This window comes from Pleurodeles waltl, chromosome 1_1 (genome assembly GCF_031143425.1).
Source record: "Pleurodeles waltl isolate 20211129_DDA chromosome 1_1, aPleWal1.hap1.20221129, whole genome shotgun sequence".
NCBI classification, from domain to species: domain Eukaryota; kingdom Metazoa; phylum Chordata; class Amphibia; order Caudata; family Salamandridae; genus Pleurodeles; species Pleurodeles waltl.
Window position 1 is genome coordinate 203,709,415 of NC_090436.1, and position 21,051 is coordinate 203,730,465.

General features: G+C 44.0%; 1 protein-coding gene across 2 annotated transcripts in view; it reads left to right on the plus strand.

The window, feature by feature from the left end:
- Positions 1–21,051, plus strand: part of RAI14 (retinoic acid induced 14) — a 362,553-nt gene that overhangs the window by 288,510 nt on the left and 52,992 nt on the right. For both annotated transcript variants that reach the window (XM_069220646.1, XM_069220638.1), the window contains exons 9-10: positions 9,497–9,675; positions 19,753–19,781. In XM_069220646.1, the coding sequence (XP_069076747.1) occupies positions 9,497–9,675; positions 19,753–19,781 (208 nt within the window). The remainder of the gene's footprint in view (positions 1–9,496; positions 9,676–19,752; positions 19,782–21,051) is intronic.

The window sequence follows — 21,051 nt, forward strand, 5'->3', positions numbered from 1 at the left end:
ATGTGGAACACCACAGTTATTTAAGAAGTGTATGGTTCCAGAGATCAGCCCTGCTGCCCATGTGAAGATAGATGTAGCACTATATCTCCCTTGCACAGCATGACATTTATAACTACCACTAACTCTATTGCTTCCTGTTTTGACTCTAGTGTGATAGCTTGTTTGTATTTCAAACATTTTACATGTACAGTGGTTAATTAAAGTTTGCCTACCCTCTAGATGGTTTTCATTTATCTAAGCATTCTTTACCAAAACAATTTCCTAGAAGGTTTTAGACAATTGCTACTAAAAACTGACTAGCCTGGTTGTATAATTGCCCACCTGCCAAGATCCCACAATTTAATTGGCGACACCAGTGTGGAATCTTCTAATTCTCATGATTTCTGGATAAAACAAATCATTCCTGTAGGTTCCCTTGGTGGTAGAGCTTTTCAGTTTTTTTTTAACTTTACTTTTATTCAGAGAGGACAAAAGAGCAACCACTTTAAAGAAAGGGAAAAATACATATCTGTATTACACTCTTAGGGTAATTGTGACTCAACTGTCATCAAAACACGTCCATCAATGGTATTTATAAAGAGTAGCACCCTTTCTGCATAATACATGTGGGTCCTCTCCACCGTCAACACAGGGAAGAGCTATTCTGCCCTCAGGCTGGTTGTGCTGTAGCACACCAAACTGCAAGAACAGAAAACTCAATGGGTCTTGGTGACATAACAAGAGAAGTATGGGAAGTGGAATACTGAGGAGATGGGTTGAACGAAAGCCACATTTAGTGGAAGAGCGCCATAGGGCTAACCCTTTGGGATGGTAGAAGTAGTAGAGGTTAAGGCTCAGCTGGAGTCTTTAATGAAAGACCCTGATTGTCCATTGTGCTGGCAGAACAGGTCACTCTATCTTCTCTTCCCCCACTTGACTGTGCTTATGCTCATGTGAGTTCCCTCAGCCCTCGTGCTGGGGTCAGATTGGTATAGAGGTGTCATCTTCTTCTGGATGATGCCACAACCTTAGATACAAACAGTGCTCATCCATCCTTTTCAGCCTTCTTAGTGTTGAGTCCTTCATGTTGTTGCTTCCACCTCATTACATGGTAGTAGGATGCTCAAACTGGTGTTTTTTTATCTCAAGAGGGAGAACAAGAGACATGAGTGGTCACTTTTCCCCTGGCTCCCACCTTCCTGGCATCCATTCCAGAAGATTATTCATTTTTAAGGTCAAAATTGCATGGTCGCCACCCATCCACACCTTCCCAAGTAATGCATTTTAAATCAAAGAATCAATCATGAATAAAAAATAATCTTTCAAAGTGACTCTGGGACAAAGATATGGAAATGCACGGATTGGTGATGGGTGTAAAAAAATCAAAGGCCTTAAATACTCCTTAGAGCTAGGTCATTAAGAAATGAAAGCTGTATGGGTCACTAATTCATCCATATCTCAGACCATTGATTCAACTGGATGACCATAAAATGATGAGCCTGATCAGTGAGACTACCATGAGGCCAATGGTAACTTTGATGGTGCTATATGCTTTTATGGCTAAGATTGCTCAAAGTGTGCTTCCTTGCAATACTTATGCCTCTGGAGATTCTGCAGCCATGTAGGAAAACATATGTTCGATGGCATCTGTCGCTGTAGATACACATGTTCTGCATAGCTCGCCATCTGGTGTTGGGTCGGAGTGTTACAAGTTGTTTTTCTTCGAAGAAGTCTTTCGAGTCACGGGACCGAGTGACTCCTCCTTCTGTCTCCATTGCGCATGGGCGTCGACTCCATCTTCGATTGTTTTCTTTCCGCCATCGGGTTCGGACGTGTTCCTGTCGCTCCGAGTTTCGGAACGGAAAGTTAGTATATTTCGGAAGATTTTCGTCTGTATTGTTGCGTTCGGGATCGGCGTAGTTAGATTCAACACCGCATCGAAGGTCGACGCGCTCCGGTGCCCTTCGGGGTAGCTTTCGATCCCCCGTCGGGGCTTGGTCGGCCCGACCGCGTGTAGAACAACGCCGATGGAACGGACCCCGTTCCGTTTTTGTCCCAAATGCCACAACAAATACCCGTATACAGACCAACATTTGGTCTGTAACCTGTGCCTGTCACCTGAGCACAGTGAGGAGACTTGCGAGGAGTGTCGCGCGTTCCGGTCCCGAAAGACACTCCGTGACCGTCGAGCCAGGAGACTTCAGATGGCGTCCACGCCGACAGCGCACCGAGAGTTCGAGGAACAAAAGGAAGAAGAAACCTTTTCGATCCACGAATCGGACTCCGAGGAATTCGACGATCAAAGAACCGTGAGTAAGACGTCGAAAACAACACATAAGAAAAGTGACAAGGCCCAGGGGACGCCACTGCCACCAGGCCATGGCTCCACCCATAAATTTGGTGACCGACCATCGGCACCGAAAAAGGCCCAAACAGTGCCGAGATCGTCCGACTCCGGTCGAGACACCGGCACGCAGCCTTCTCGGGATCGAGAAAGTGCTGGAGAAAAGCAACGACACCGAGATAGCGGTGTAGAAACGGCTCGATGCCGAGACAGCGGCACCGACGAAGATCGACGCCGAGAGGTTTCGACTCCAAAAAAGAAAAAAGCCACCTCGGAGCCGAAAAAACATGCAGACAGGGTTTCGGTGCCGAAACAACCCGTAACCGACCCAGGTCCAGGCTCTTATACAGAGGAGCAATCCCTGTCCTCTCAGATGCGAAAGCATAGGTTTGAGGAAGAGCTGCAATCCACCGAAGTGGACCATATGCAAAAACGTATTTTCATACAGCAGGGAACAGGAAAAATAAGCACCCTTCCCCCTATTAGGAGAAAAAGGAGACTGGAGTTTCAAACAGACCAGGCGCCACAAACCAAGATGGTGAAAAAGGTGACTCCGCCACCCTCTCCTCCACCTGTAATTAACGACTCACCAGCACAAACTCCGTCACATTCCCCGGCTCACACCACCATGAGCCAAGGTGACCAGGATCAAGACGCCTGGGACTTATATGACGCCCCAGTGTCGGACAACAGTCCGGAGGCATATCCAACAAAGCCCTCACCACCAGAAGACAGCACAGCATATTCTCAAGTGGTGGCTAGAGCGGCACAATTCCACAACGTAAACCTCCACTCAGAACAAGTCGAGGATGACTTTTTATTCAACACCCTCTCCTCCACCCACAGCTCCTACCAAAGCCTGCCTATGCTGCCAGGTATGCTTCGGCACGCAAAGGAAATCTTCAAGGAGCCGGTCAAAAGTAGGGCAATAACGCCAAGGGTGGAAAAGAAATATAAGGCACCTCCTACAGACCCTGTTTTCATCACCACACAGCTGCCACCAGATTCCGTCGTAGTAGGAGCAGCTCGGAAAAGAGCCAACTCCCACACATCTGGGGATGCACCGCCCCCAGATAAAGAGAGCCGCAAGTTCGATGCAGCTGGGAAAAGAGTTGCAGCACAAGCTGCAAACCAGTGGCGCATCGCTAACTCTCAAGCACTACTTGCGCGCTATGACAGAGCCCATTGGGATGAGATGCAACATCTCATCGAGCATCTACCCAAGGAACTACAAAAGAGGGCAAAGCAGGTGGTTGAGGAAGGTCAGAACATATCAAATAACCAGATACGGTCCTCTATGGACGCAGCAGACACAGCTGCAAGAACAATTAATACATCTGTGACCATTAGAAGGCATGCATGGCTAAGAACGTCTGGGTTCAAACCAGAGATACAGCAGGCAGTGCTCAATATGCCCTTCAACGAAAAACAACTGTTCGGACCAGAAGTGGACACGGCAATCGAAAAACTAAAAAAAAGACACTGACACTGCTAAAGCCATGGGCGCACTCTACTTCCCGCAGAGCAGAGGAACCTACAGCACCTTCCGCAAGACACCCTTTAGAGGGGGGTTTCGGGGTCAGGCCACACAAGCCAGCACCTCGCAGGCAACACCGTCCAGCTACCAGGGACAGTACAGGGGAGGCTTTCGGGGTCAATACAGAGGAGGGCAATTCCCTAGGAATAGAGGGAAATTTCAAAGCCCCAAAACCCCTACAACCAAGCAGTGACTCAGATGTCACTCACCCACTCCACACAACACCAGTGGGGGGAAGAATAGGTCATTAATACAAAGCATGGGAGGAAATAACTACAGACACTTGGGTCTTAGCAATTATCCAACATGGTTATTGCATAGAATTCCTAAAATTCCCTCCAAACATACCACCAAAAGCACAGAATTTATCAAAACAACATTCCGAACTTCTGGAAATAGAAGTTCAAGCACTATTGCAAAAGAATGCAATCGAATTAGTACCAAACACACAAACGAACACAGGAGTCTATTCACTGTACTTCTTAATACCAAAAAAGGACAAAACACTGAGACCAATCCTAGACCTCAGAATACTAAACACCTACATCAAATCAGACCACTTTCACATGGTCACGCTACAAGAAGTGTTACCATTGCTAAAACTACAGGACTACATGACAACCCTAGACCTCAAAGACGCGTATTTCCATATACCAATACATCCATCGCACAGAAAATACCTACGGTTCGTATTCAAAGGAATACATTACCAATTCAAGGTATTGCCTTTTGGCTTAACAACCGCACCAAGAGTCTTTACCAAATGTCTAGCAGTAGTGGCTGCACACATCAGAAGGCAGCAAATACATGTATTCCCGTATCTAGACGACTGGCTAATCAAAACCAATTCACTAACAAAGTGCTTACACCACACAAATCAAATCATACAAACCCTCTACAAACTAGGTTTCACTGTCAACTTTGCAAAATCCAACATTTTACCGTGCAAGGCACAGCAATACCTGGGAGCCATAATAGACACAACAAAAGGAGTAGCCACTCCAAGTCCACAAAGAATTCAAAATTTCAACAAGATCATACAACGCATGTATCCAACACAAACAATACAAGCAAAGATGATATTACAACTCCTAGGCATGATGTCCTCATGCATAGCCATTGTCCCGAACGCAAGACTGCACATGAGGCCCTTACAACAGTGCCTAGCATCACAATGGTCACAAGCACAGGGTCACCTTCTAGATCTGGTGTTGATAGACCGCCAAACTTACCTCTCGCTTCTATGGTGGAACAGTATAAATTTAAACAAAGGGCGGCCTTTCCAAGACCCAGTGCCACAATACGTAATAACAACAGATGCTTCCATGACAGGGTGGGGAGCACACCTCGATCAACACAGCATACAAGGACAATGGAACGTACATCAAACAAAACTGCATATCAATCACCTAGAAATGCTAGCAGTTTTTCAAGCATTAAGGGCTTTCCAACCAATTATAACTCACAAATACATTCTTGTCAAAACAGACAACATGACAACAATGTATTATCTAAACAAACAAGGGGGGACACACTCAACGCAGTTGAGCCTGCTGGCACAAAAGATATGGCGATGGGCAATTCACAACCACATTCGCCTGATAGCACAGTTTATTCCAGGGATCCAGAATCAACTTGCAGACAATCTCTCTCGAGATCACCAACAGGTCCACGAATGGGAAATTCACCCCCAAATTCTAAACACTTACTTCAGGCTCTGGGGGACATCTCAAATAGACTTGTTTGCAACAAAAGAGAACGCAAAATGCCAAAACTTTGCGTCCAGATACCCACACAGGCAGTCCCAAGGCAATGCCCTATGGATGAACTGGTCAGGGATATTTGCCTACGCTTTTCCTCCTCTCCCTCTCCTTCCTTTTCTGGTAAACAAATTGAGTCAAAACAAACTCAAACTCATATTAATAGCACCAAATTGGGCAAGGCAACCCTGGTACACAACACTGCTAGACCTATCAGTAGTACCCCACATCAAATTGCCCAACAGGCCGGATCTGTTAACACAACACAACCAACAGATCAGACATCCAGATCCAGCATCGCTGAATCTAGCAATCTGGCTCCTGAAGTCCTAGAATTCGGACACTTACAACTTACCCAAGAATGTATGGAAGTCATAAAGCAAGCCAGAAGGCCGTCCACTAGGCATTGCTATGCAGGTAAATGGAAGAGGTTTGTTTGCTACTGCCATCATAATCAGATCCAACCTTTACACGCAACTCCAAAGGATGTAGTGGGTTACTTGCTTCACTTACAAAAATCTAACCTAGCCTTCTCTTCCATTAAAATACACCTTGCAGCAATATCTGCATACCTGCAGACTACCTATTCAACTTCCCTATATAGGATACCAGTCATTAAAGCATTCATGGAAGGCCTTAAAAGAATTATACCACCAAGAACACCACCTGTTCCTTCATGGAACTTAAATGTTGTCTTAACAAGACTCATGGGTCCACCTTTTGAACCCATGCACTCTTGCGAAATACAGTTCCTAACCTGGAAGGTTGCATTTCTCATCGCCATTACATCTCTAAGAAGAGTAAGCGAAATTCAGGCGTTTACAATACAAGAACCTTTTATACAACTACACAAAAATAAAGTCGTCCTAAGGACTAATCCTAAATTTTTACCAAAGGTTATTTCACCGTTCCACCTAAATCAAACAGTGGAACTACCAGTGTTCTTCCCACAGCCAGATTCCGTAGCTGAGAGGGCACTACATACCTTAGATGTCAAAAGAGCATTAATGTACTACATTGACAGAACGAAGAACATCAGAAAGACTAAACAACTATTTATTGCATTCCAAAAACCTCATGCAGGAAACCCAATATCAAAACAAGGTATAGCCAGGTGGATAGTTAAATGCATCCAAATCTGCTACCTTAAAGCAAAACGACAACTGCCCATTACACCAAGGGCACACTCAACCAGAAAAAAAGGTGCTACCATGGCCTTTCTAGGGAACATCCCAATGCAAGAAATATGTAACGCAGCCACATGGTCTACGCCACACACGTTCACCAAGCACTACTGTGTAGAGGTGCTATCCGCACAGCAATCCACAGTAGGTCAAGCCGTGTTAAGAACATTATTTCAGACCACTTCCATTCCTACAGGCTGAGCCACCGCTTATGGGGAGATAACTGCTTACTAGTCTATGCAGAACATGTGTATCTACAGCGACAGATGCCATCGAACTGAAAATGTCACTTACCCAGTGTATATCTGTTCGTGGCATCAGTCGCTGGAGATTCACATGTGCCCACCCGCCTCCCCGGGAGCCTGTAGCAGTTCGGAAGTTAGCTTCAACTTTGTACATTTGTATATATTATTTTCACCTTAAATAGGTACATACTTAATCACTCCATTGCATGGGCACTATTACTACAACACAACTCCTACCTCACCCTCTGCGGGGAAAACAATCGAAGATGGAGTCGACGCCCATGCGCAATGGAGACAGAAGGAGGAGTCACTCGGTCCCGTGACTCGAAAGACTTCTTCGAAGAAAAACAACTTGTAACACTCCGACCCAACACCAGATGGCGAGCCATGCAGAACATGTGAATCTCCAGCGACTGATGCCATGAACAGATGTACACTGGGTAAGTGACATTTTCATTTTGGGATTACTTTGCCTAATTGCAAAGTGTTATATTTTGCACAAACCTCACAAGTATACCATCCCAAAAACACGTTCTCTACTGTGATGCATGGAAGTGACAACATCATGCTCTGTTAATGTGTCCTTTAAAGGATACAAAATAGGCGAGAGCCCTTGGGCAAAACATTGCTATCCTCTGAAGATAGCTGAGCTGTGGCATTTGTTCCTCTTGCAGTATAACCTGAAGCATACAGAATGATCCTAAAAAGGAGTGGCTAGTGAATAGAATTTAAAATGTCCTTCAGTGATCAAGTTAGATCTTTGTCTAAATCCAGTTGAAAATGTGTGGCTTCACTCCCTAAGGAATGTTATAGATCTTTGCGAAGAATGTAAAATATTTTCAATATTTGCAAAGTAGGTAGAGACCTATCGCAACAGATTCACTGCTATGAAAGCTGCCAGGCATGTTTCTGTCAGTGAGCTAAATTCTCATCTAATTCTACTTATTTTTTATTTTTTTGATGTAATATGTATTTTACAAAAATTATTTCTTACTAAAGGTATCTTGCTATAGATGAACGTCCACTCTAGGTGTCATTCGGTGGTCAGTAGTGATAGCTGGCCTGAATCTCAGGGCCCACCAGATGGAGTGAAGATTGGCAGTGAGGCACTCATGGGACTGAGGGCAATCTCAATTGCTTTGGGACATCCCGTGGCTAGTGGACTAGTGACTGGGATGAAGCATCTTGACTGGTGCTCAAGCTACAATATTTCCAGTACTGTTATATCTAGGAAGATGATACCAGTTCAAAAGCAGGACAACCTCCTCCAGATATCTGCATGTGACTCCTGGCCAGGGGTCTAAATCATGAATTCTACACTCTCCCCAGGAATAGCAGAAACTCCAGTTTTTGAGTTGGAAGGATGGCGGATGACTCCACACTATTCTGAATCTGTGTAGGTAATCTAAATGCTGTTGCTGTTACTGAGGCTGGTACTTAAGGCACCAGTGTGGCTTATGAGCAGTTTCTGCATGTTGAGATTTCCTCACTGCAGGGCCTTCTATCAGTAGGGCTTGGGGCTGTTGTCAGTGAATCAGGTGAAATACTTATGGAAGTCATTCTCTGGCTCATCAGGTAAGTTTTACTGTCACGTTATAAGTCCAGCAGCAAGTGACTGTGCATACTTAGGGCTAGTACGGAGGGATAATGAGGAGTCTTCACCAGTCTCATTGCTGGATCATGTATTTTTCTCTCTTGTAGTGCTTCACAAGTCCTCCTAAGCTGCATGGTTTTATGTTAAACAATGTACTAAGTTACCATTTATCTTCCTCTGGGTTTTTGTCCTGGCCTATCATGTGATCTTCGCCTTACTAATCTCTAGGGGCCCCCCAATTCTGGAACAAGATTGGCGTGGTGTAGTTTCCTTACGTTCAGGCCATGACACCCTGCACCCATTCCGGGGATCAGTTCAGACTGGTGCAAATGAAATCTGACATAGCTCTTAATAGGAGGGAAAGATTCAGATCTTGCACAGGAATGGCAGAGACAGTTTTAACTGTCACAGAAACACTATGGCTACCTCAAGGGGATCTGGTTGGTTAAGCTTTTGCAACTATGGCTACCTCAAAGGGATCTGGTAGCTTAAGCTTTTCCATCTCAGAGACCACTGTTTTTGCAGAATGGTAGGGGACATGTGGATGTCTGGGGAAGAATGTTAGTGATGGACATTCAAAAGGTGAACCTCACATACACACAGAATCATGTGGACTCCTTCATTTTTTCATACATCCGGCAAGACAGGCACTCACACACACTGTTATGCATGTCCTAGATATCATGAATGCTGTGGACCCCCAGTTATATAGTTATAACAGTCCCAGGACTATTCGCTGTGTGCTTTCTTACGTGGGCGACTGCTTCTTTAATAGGCTTTATCAAAGTGTGAAGGTCTGAAAGGTAGTACAATTCCAGGTTAATCCTCATTTACATTTGTGTTTACTCCCTAGGACTGCCCTCATGCTGGCGTGTGAAGCAAGTAACTTTAACATCGTGGACCTCTGCCTTCGAAAAGGAGCAGATATAGAGCTTGTGGATGTCCTTGGTCACAGCGCCCTACATTATTCAAAACTCTCTGAAAATGCAGACATTCACAACCTCCTCCAACCAAGGATCTTGCCCGATGCTGGTATGTGTTTTGCCAAAGTGCTCGTTTGAGATATTGTTTGTGTGCTGAATGGTCATATGATTATTTTTAATACAAAAGTTAAAACTGTAGAATCTACCTTTTCTGTTCAATAGTTCCTATACGCTCTAAGTTGATTGTGCCGACTAACTTGTTTTATTTCTGATACTCTTCATTGTCTTCCAAATTGTAACCCTAGATATAGATCTCTTTCTTGTTAAATGCTACATTTTTTTTAAAGTTGAAAACCTCTTACTCTTTCTTCACTCGCATATGTGTGCTAATTGATGATTGTGTGGCAAAATCGAATTTGACTGATAATTTTGCTGCTAAAGAAAATTATTTTAAGGAGAATATCCCAACTTTAAAAATACATAAATGCTATATTGAAAAGTTTTGTAAAATAATCACAAGTTTATATAACGTTATCAATGTCATTTAAATTGGGATGGTTGATTATACGTTTTGGTAAACTTCATAGTGTTCTTTAAAAAAATAGTTTAAATTTATCATTTATTCAATTTATTATTGAAAAACCAAGAGTGAGGCCCAGCTCCTTTCATTTTACTTTAGGTGCTGTGTCATTGCTTGTGCAAAGACGTATGCAAAGACTAAAGGAAATGTGTTACTCTCTAGAGCAGTGATAGGCATGAATACAAAACCACAGAAGAAAAGGAGAGCCTATATTTCTATGTTTGGTAGACACAGTGAATGGCGAATGGGTAGGGGGCAAGAGAGTCTTGTTAAAGTGGTTAGAGAAAACAGAATAGGGGAGTTATTGGAAATCTAGCTCTAAGTCTAAAGAGTCTTGCTACCAATAGGCTAGCATGGAGCCACACCGTCTTTGAGGATGTTCCAGGTTAGGTATCTAGGAACTCTTTCTCTAAGAGCAGTTTACTGTCCCATTCTGTAGAGGGAAGAAACATTATCCCTCCCTGAAGGTCATGTGTTTAACATCCAGCTGTCCCTTTCTAAGATGTGAGACAAATAGTTATTTCATGTTAATATACCTTTTTCTCTGTATTTTTCCAGGCAAGACACCTCTTAACCACTTAACTCATTTACTTAAAATGTTTTCAGTGACATATTCTCCAAGGCGGTTGTTTGGCTGTAGTTCTCTTCTTTAGATTTCAGTGAAGTTTTTTATGTCAAAGAAGTTTCTATATGGTACAGTTTATTTTAACTCTGGAGAGTATGCTTGTAGGTGTTTTCAGTATATGAGTTGGACATTAACAACCTGGGGTGAAATACTGTATGCTCATCTGGAAACTTTAATAATTGTGACAGTTGGCACACTAGGTCCATGACTAAAACTTGGCTGGCCCTGAGGGTGCTTTGGTGTTCACAGTGTTAGTTGCTATGTCAAGTCGTCACCCTCCACCTGTAAACAAATTTCATATCATGCATCCAGCTTCTCATTTCCCCCACAAAACATAATAAGTCTGCATGTATATCTAGTGACCCCTCTTGTGATTTAGTGTGTATGAAAACAAATATTTATCAAGACATTGCCAGCTAAATACTGCAACACTCACTAGTAGATGCTCTTAATGTACGTAAAACCAGGGGCTGCCCCTCCACAAGGGCAGAGGAGTGTCGCTCTGCTAAAAAATGCCCCCAGAACTGAAAGATAAAATGGTAATAAACTTTATTTATTACCATTTTATTTTTCAGCACCTCTTCCTGAACCAAGTGTCCGGGCGGGGCCATTGCTGGCGAGTGGCAGCAATGAGCTCTGCATTATGTTTAAAGTGTGCATGTCCCTTTGGCCAGCTGTCTTGCGACAGCCAGCCTTACATGCGCACTTTAAACTTTTCTAACCCAGCTGTCTTAAGACCTCCAGTGCTCTTCTGAGTGCTGAAGGGACTGCTCCCTCCAATCTTGATGCTTCTTTCAGGCTGGTTACCAGCATGAAAGCAGCGCCAGGATTGGTTAGTGCAGTTTCCTGGGTCCCGTGTTGGAGCTTCCAGGAGAGAAGGAAAGATGACGAGAGGAGAGGAGGACACCGTAAGGTAAGTGCTGTTTTTTAAACATTTTATTGTATCCCAGCCCCACTGTAAATACAAGCTAGCCATCAATGCGTAAACCCTTCCCTTGCTCTTCTGATACGTATAAGCATTTATATGTCCACCATTCCCTTTGTGTGTTTCTCATTGTATATGTCTTCTAGCACCATTCCTGATACACCTATACACTAATTGTGCATTCTATTACCTTAATATGGAAAACATTGATGAAAGATACAGAACTGGTTTTTCATTGCATGGGGATTACAAAACTTGTGAACAGCACATTTCCAGTTCCTTTCCCACTATAAACATCCCTTCTTTGGTGGTGTTAAGTGTCTTGGAGTACTTTCATGGTTTTATGCACTCAAGTTGCCCTAAAGTTTGATGTGCTGCTTAAGTGTAATTTGATGCACTAAATAGTTGAACATCCTGGAGCTTTGATATGCATGGACCTACCAACTCCACATTCTGGCAACCAACACTCTCTATACAGAACCCACTAGAAACATCAGCTCTGCACACTCAAAGAACACAGCTTAAATGGGCATTTAGATGTTAGTCTGTTGCTGTGCCACATCAATTTCTACATTCTGCAAAACACATTAGATGTGCCAATACCACTCTTAAGCAACCAGCATAGTGCCAAGATCAATACAGAAAGGAGCGTGTCACTTGTCACCAGAACTGATTCAGCCGAATGATTCAGCACAACTTGGACAAAGTTCTAAATAGTTAACTTTGCACCTTACATTACTGTATGATGAAACTGGCCATATAAAGAGAAACAGCATAGTTTCTAGTTATAAGTAGAAGCATTTGAATATTTTCTGGTTAAAGCTGCCCGTTTGATAAAAGCACAAATGTTAATATACAAACAGGCTAAACTAGCATAATGCATCAACTCGCTGTAACTCTAATGCTTTTAAACATTGAAATCCACCAATATGGTAACTCAAGAGAGCCCATTGCATGTACCAACACCATATTCTCATGCAGCCAAGTGAGTGCCATAGGCCCTACAAATGAGAACATGTTATTCTTCAAGAGTACTTCAAGGATACTAATCACATCCATAATGTCTTAATATCAACAACACAGCTCAACTATGTAAGTTACTCGTTTGTAACTACATTTCAGTAGCTGGCTCAGCAAGTGATACACTCAGTAGGAACTTGGACCCTAACGTATTTTTTCAAGCATCCACCACATCTTCATGGGCCATACAAATGATCTTATAAACCTAAACAGAACTACATCCATTTTCCTCACTTTATCATGCAACCAGCGTAAACCCTGCAGATGTGATTTCATTCTTAGTGACTTTTAATGAGCATTAAACACATCCACATTGCTCAGCATCCAAAACACAACTCTGATATGGCAGCAATTCTAAAACTACTGAAAATTCTATGTGCATTAACACCTCACCTTCGTAAAATCACCACAGCCCTACAAGCCCTACAGATGAAATGGTGTTGCTCTTTGATAGCACTGCACACAGCCTTAGTACCCACATCCAGGGTGCAGACTCCATACATCATACAGTCCGATAAATTACTAAAGCATGAATACTGAACATATCACCTCAGATCTTTCTGTTTAAGACATTGTTTATTGTTTACAGCTAGAACTAGCAATACAAATAAAGAAACTTAAACATTACAACCATACCCAAACAATTGACATGCAGAAGTGAGTTATCTCAGATTAAATGTCTTATCATATGTTTATGTCCCAGTACTCTCCCCTTCTGGTACAGCAGGTGCAACAGTACGTCTAACAAGAGAAACATACTGCTCATCCTCAGTGTATACATCCTGTGACCCCCCCCTCCAACTTGTTTAGTAGGGTCCCCCAAGCCTGGAGATTGTCTTTCACCTTGTCATCACGTCTGCATTCTCAAAGCATACTTCCCCATTTTCCGCACACTTACTAACATCTCTCACCTAGCCATCCTCACTAGGGCCCTCTGTCCCACCTAGGTTTTTGCGACTTTCTTTTTTGTCAACAGCAGTTGCAATTGCAAGAACTTAAATTCCATTATTTGCCTTTTCGCTTTTTAACATCTCCCAACACGTAGACAACCGGGTCTGCTTCATCATTGCACCAAACACTATTGACATTTGCCTCACAGAGTCCTAGAAAGTGTTGACTAGTAGGCAGTGTCATGTAAGGTGCAAAAAAAAAAGAGGCAACCTGCTTCTGGCACCAGTGGCATCCACCAAATCTACTGGGCTCTATCCTCTGGAGCAAATGAGCCAATTTAAATCATGCATTACAGGATACCGCCTGGAGCACTGAGCAGAACCTGTTCCACTGCATTATCAAGGGTCATCTCCTTGCATGGACTGAAGCAAAACACCTTGATCCTGGGCCTCCCAGTACACCTTGAGCAGCCATTGGGCAAGGTCTGGAGCAAAAGTCTGATAAATCTCGCCTGAGAAGCCATGACTCCCTGGCATCTCCCCCCACTCCTTGGAAGACATACAAGAGCCATTCTAACCTCCTTCAATGTTAGGTCTGCATCCAGCTACTGAGCCACCCCATTCCCCAACTGCGGGATCAGCAGACTCACCAGAAAATCAACAAAGCGCTCTGGGCCTGGCCATCATGGGCAAGTATATGCCTGTTCCAGATGTTCCCTAAGGCACTGTACTATTTCATGCTGCCTATATGCATCCCGCCCCCTGAAGGGTCCTGAGATGTGAAATAGAGGGAAGTGGTGTCTCCTGATGGAGGACCCAGGCCTGGATCCCCCCCAGAGCTGTCCCCTTCCTGCTATAGCACCTGATGATAAGACTTCAGGGTGTGGCATTCAAGCCAGTCTCACACCGAGGCCACTTGACGCTGTATCTTCATCTCATCCCAGCAACCATATATGTCATCCGAGGGAAGCCTCTGGAGCTCCACTATCGCTTCCTCCTTTCTGCATTTGAAGGTGCTCTGCCTGTAATGCTCGGCGCTCCCCAAAGAAGAGGTCTACACACCTTCCCCTCAGGATAGCCTTCATTGTCTTCCATTCCGTTGCGTGGCTCTGGATAGTAGCCCAGTTGATCTCAAATTAGTCTTTCTGGGCACCTGCTAGTGTATCTCTGCCCGAAGGGTCTTGTAATATCTCTGAAGGGAACCTCCACATGAATGGGGGCAGAGGACCACCCACCCCCCATTTAATCAAACAAGTTACTGGAGCATGGTCAGAAAAGTAGTAGGACAAATAGGATTCTTCCAGCACTTTGGGAGCCAGGTGAATGGAAAATAAAACACAATCAAGCTTGCTAAAAGTGCTGTGGGTTGGGGAGAAAGAGGTGTACTCTCACTTCTTCATATGGGATTCCCTCCAAACCTCGCACAGCCCCAATTGTACCATGACATCCCACAGTGTGGATGTCATCCTTGACTTAGTATGTCGCTGGGATTGGTGACGATCAAGCATACCATCAATAATACAGTTGAAGTTCCCCACCGAGAACAGACTGGCATCAACCGCCTGGGACACAACATCATGTACTGGGAAATAGAAGGACTCATCATCCATATTTAGTCCATAGGAATTCAAAATTACTACCTCAACACCATCCAACCTGCCCTGCAGCAACACATAGCACCCCTCCACAGCCACCTCCATGTATGTAAGTGCAAGCGGGACACCAAGGGCAAACCATACCAACACCCCATGGGGAATGACAAATAATTAGCATAAGCTACCTGAACCCTCCATTTTTTTGCCAGTTTCTTAACTTCAGTGACAGTGAGGTGAGTTTCCTGTAGGCACTCTCAAACAACAGCATGCCATTTGAGGAGGGCTATAACGTTTTTTATAGGATCCTAGCCCCCGCGCATTCCAAGAGAGTTGTTTATACTTGCTCAGAATAGTCATCTAGTTGGTATATTAATTGGCTAGCCCGCGTACCCCCACCCACATATTAAGATGGCAATGAGTCCCTAAAATCAAATAGCTACCAACTCTTATAAAACTCTCCACCCAGGACAAGTAGCAGTGAGCAAAAACCATGGATATATATATATCTGTAGTAATTGATTCACTAGGATGTGCAGCATCGCAACCCCACCTCACACAAACACAAATATGCCACCCCCAACACCCAATATAGGAACCCCCTCCTGGATGAACGCTCTCAGTAACACAGAAGCACTTGCATCGGCCATCCGTTTACACTTTACTGCCCCACTTGCACTTATCTGTTGGCAGGAGGCTCCTGTGATCTGTCGTATAATTGCCATCAACAAGTACTTGTATAACCCCTGTAATCAATACTTGCGCACACTTCAGATTGCATAATCAATATCGCCATCAGGACAACCCCCAGCATATCCAGTACCACACTGTCAGATCCCCATACTCTACCACATTGCAGTACATTTCTTTCTGTCCAGTTTCACAGTTAACATGTTCCTCAGAAAGAAGAACCCATCCCTCAGGTTCCAGTGTCTGGGAAAACATCCACAGTGTTTGCTGGAGAGTCCTCATCCTCTTTGGAGGAGACTTTCCCACTGGACTCTTGCTCCCTCTGTAGGTCTGTTGCTGTTGCATCCATGGTGCCATCACCACATATCACCACATTGCCAGTGGCACCTTCCAAAGGTTGTGTTGCAGTCCCAGGATGATGCCGTCTGGTCCCATACCACCTATCGCTGGGATGGAATGCTTTCACTTCAGCTAAGGGACGTCCCTGCTGTGCACCCGGCATGGCTAACCAAGTCCAGACATCCTCCAGGCACTCAGAAAGTAGGACTTTCCTGGCTCACCTCCAGGGACACACTTGCAATTTGTCACTCCAACCTCACTCTGCACCCCAGAATGACTTCTGAGAGGGCAGCATGCAAAAGCTCTTCCTGGTGCTCCGGTGAGTGCTGTGACATACCCGAGGACCCTGTCGGGTAATTCTGTGCGTGGTCTGGCACAGTGTAGCATATTGCATGATGGTGTTACCCTGCGCCTGTCTTTGGGGTCTGTCCTTTCCCGTATTTAGGCTAGAACAATTATTATCCTCTTCTGGTCTACTGTAAATGTAGTGGCCTCCCAAAGAACAAGCACCCAGAGTGGGCGGCAGGAGAAACCAAGGTAGAATCCTGCTCCAGACTGGAAGGACAAGTAACTCACATTACTGATACAGGACTCAAAGATGAGTACCCTCCTCAAAGGTCACAGCTGTAGTTCACCGCCTGCTAGGTCACTGCAGCCACAGTAGCCCCCTGAGCCTACCATTCCACCTGCTCACCTCTTCAGTCACCACCAATTTCTGCCATCCCGTCCTTCCAGGCTGTAAGTCTCTCAGGCAGGTGCTGGCCTCCACCCCCCAGGGTAGCTGCAAGGCTCCAGCTCGCAGGCAGAACTGTACACCCCATTACCAGCTGCAGAAAATCGGGCGATGCTGGAGGAGTTTCGGCAGTCAAAGTTGTTGAAATGATATGGAACAAAGAGTCTACTCACACCAAGTACTGGCAATCTATTTAACACTTATGGATGGTACTATACTCAGAATTGCTAGCATCTGGGCAAAGTGACCAGGCATGGGTGCTTCTAAAAATCACATGCAACATTTTAATCGCCTGTGTTTTTACTGGAAGAGATTAATTTAATGGTCTTGCAGCAAATCAAAAATGATCATAATCCAGTGATATTATACATTAGTGGGAATCACAAATCTCTAGCCACAATGCTCTGAAACAGACTACTCATGGAAGAGTAGGAGAACAGTGAGTCTACTAGAAGACTTTGAAGCCTAGAGCTAACAAACCGACACACTTGAATTCACTAGGTCTCTATCAAGAGTGATCAGCTCTAAGACTCTAAGGTCCCTTCAACCTCTGCAGGTCCAGTACAACCAGGGGTCCGTCCTAAATGCCATTTTATGCAAAGCCTACCCCAACCAGCAGAGGGTGTTGATATTTCAGCAGCGGCTGCCTTTTTATCAGCCTAATCATCAGATTACAGTCAGAGCAGTAATGTGCCTGTTGTGTATGATGGCCTCATACATCACCATAGTCCCCCATGTCCAACTTCAGTGCAATTATCACAAGCAAATGATCATTGGGAAAATCTAGTGTTGATGAAGGGTGAAGGCAAGCGCCCATCACTCTCTGCAGTGGTGAAACAGCAACAAACTGTTGCAGGGCAGGCCCTTCGCAGACCTGTTCTGCAGGTGAATGTTACCATAGGCACATCTCTTTCAGGATGAAGATGAATCTAAATGACTGTATGTGGAGTGTGGTCCCACCAATGCCAGAGACCACATCAACTACGTCGAGCTCCTGTCCCTACCCCTAGTTCTCAAAGCCTTCTTTAAGACCATTCAATGCAAAGTGGTGCTCATCAAGGCAAACAATATGACCCCCATGTCCCACCTGCAGAAGCGAGACAGTATGCATTCTTCACAACTATACTTGTGCAACAGATCTGGCACTGGGATATCCTCCATGGTATATACGTCCTGGCAGAGTACCTTCCCTGGGTAGATAACTACTTTGCCGCCCTGCTCACCAAGATGCATCAGCAAGTTCATGAAAGTGCAAAATGGCCAGACTTCATGCCAGGTACTCACACCCACAGTCCATGAACAATGCTCTGTGATTGAACTGGTCAGGGTTATGTGCCTCCTCTCCCACTCCTTCCATATGTGGTAAGGAAGATGTAGCAAACATCCTTCACACTCATCCTGGTGGCTCCCACTTGATTCAGACAGCCTTGGGGATCAACACTTCTCGAGATATCCATCAGCCCACATGAGAAACTCCCTAACAGGTCAGATCTTTTCATAAAGAGCCAGGGCTGGATCAGGCTCCTAGACCTGGCAAGCTCCACCTGGCAAACTGGCACCTGAGGTAGTATCCCGCAAGACTGCATGACTATCTTCTGTGAAGCCTGCATACCTCCTACACCTTATGTTTTAAAGTGTAAAATATTTCTCTACTACTCCAACCCCAAGCAACTGCACCCTCTAAAGCCTAGTGTCCAGGACATCATTTGCTACTTCATGCACCTCAAAGGTCAGGCCACCCCAACTCAAAGGCAGCCACAGCTAGCTGGATATCAAAGTTCATCCAGCCCTGCTACTGCAGAGCAAAAAGAATGGTACCTCTTCCCTTTAGAGGACACTCTGCCTGCGAAAAAGCCACAACCATTGGCTTTTTGGGTACATCCTGCAAGCTGGCATAAGTAAAGTGGACACCTGACCAACTCAAACGTTTACCAAGCATTATTCTAGCCTGTCAACAGGCTATTGTTGGCCAGGCAATGCTAAGAACTTTGTTACAGGCATGTGCTCTATCCACAGTCCAGCTACTGCTTTTACAGGGAATCACTTTACAGTCTATGCAGAGCAAGTGCATCTACAGCTACACATGCCACAAACAGAAAATGTTACCCTCTAAACATCGGTTCGTAGCTTGTAGTGCTGTAGATTCACATGTGCTCAGCCATCTCCCTGGAGCCTGTGTCCACTGCGGATTTCTCTTGTCATCTACTTTTATTACACTCATAATAAGTATGTCACCATGCTACCTTCACTCATAAAAAACCGTCTAACATGGAGTAGGTGCATATGCGCATCTTACACAAAGGAGGGAGTCATAGTGATTCCATGATTCAAAAGACTTCTTTGAAGAAAACAACTTGCAAACATATGAGCCCAACACTAGAAGCAAGAGTATGCAGAGAATACACATCTAAAGCACTACATGCTATGAACAGATGCTTACAGGGTGAGTAGCATTTTCCTTGTTCGCTACTGCCTGTTGCACTCACTGATGTACAACTTTGTTAGGCTCCTTTCAAATATGAAGCAACACAAGTGTAAAACCACTTTTGTAGGAGGAGCTACCAGCATCATCTTCTAAAAGATTATCTAAATTACCAAAATATATATTTTTTTAAGTTCCTGCACACTTAGTAAAAATTACATGTTCATCTAAACAGTAACAGAAAAAAGAGAAGTAAAGTTTGATGTATGAAACATTTGTTGATAGCTTACCAATACCTGCCTGTATTGCATTTATACAATACATTAGATTGATGCTTTTTAATAATGTAAGATTTTTCTTTCCTACACAGATTCAAAGACCCCAACTAAGACAAAGCAGGTACTCTAATTTCTGATAACCCTTTAAATTGTTGCACTTGATGCTTTCAGTGGATTCAACTGATCACCTCTGTATCATATTGCAGAATGATGAGATTGAGATCATAAAAAAAATTACTTTGAGTAAACTCAAAAGAGCACAGTTGCAGTACATTGTGTGCAACTGTTGAAGTTGACCTTCAGAATAAGTAAAAAGTGTGAACTCAGAGGAAGCTGCAAGACATGTTGGTCTGGACGTAAAGCATAGTTTATTTGACATACTCTTCCCTCAAGAGTGATCCATGTTAAGCTAGTATGAAGCTTCAGCAGGAAAGTATAGTGGACGCTGGAGTGAGGGAAACAGATTTACCATACACGGCTTAATCACAAATAACAAATTAACATTAAAAGCCAAACATAGCAGTGGGTGGTGTTGGGCTGTGTGCACAGTCCTGCAAACATTTGTTACAAAGAGCAGTCCTGTGTGTTTGTCTCAATTAGTGCCAGCCATTGTGGGATCAGGAAGGCTGGATCCATGGCAGAGTTTCAGGATATCGACATAAGATGAATTTACATACAATGACTTTAAATATAATACATTTATATAGTCAAGATTAATCATGAAAATTTGGCCTGGGTCGGGCTGTCCTGGATCCATGTTGGACACTGCTACTTTAGATATGGGGTCAATGAGTAGAAGATAGTGTTTTCAGTAAATCAGCTGGTAAATCTTGAAAATTATCACACTGATGCCTACGTAGATGTGTATCACCTATGAAAATTTAGCAGTGGGCAATGAAATGTAAGCAGACCGACAGGATAATGTGGTTTGAGCTTGCAAACTGATGCAGCATAAGTACACCCTTTTGTGGCACAGAATATCATTTTCAAAGGATTTAATTGCATCATTGAACCAATTTTATTTACCCTCAAGCTTTGCACACTCCCACCTAATATTACCCTATAACTCCATTTTACCTGGGCACCCACGCTTTCATTTTAACAAGTTAGCTAATTTAATTGGATTCAACCAAGACTGCAGCTAAAATGATAAACTTTTTTTGAACAAAAGCTGCAGTCTGGAAACATATGATTTGGTGACATAAAGCCATCTGGTCATTTACATGAGTCTCACCTTGCTAGCCGTGGTACCCATGGGGTGGAGCCCTCCTCATCCCAATAAAGGAGACCTCACTTATTTGCTTGAAAGAGTAAAAGCCGCAGTTTATTGGCTGCTTTCATTAAAAGTGATCCTTTCAAATTCCCATTGCTTTAACATTTAAATTGATGAT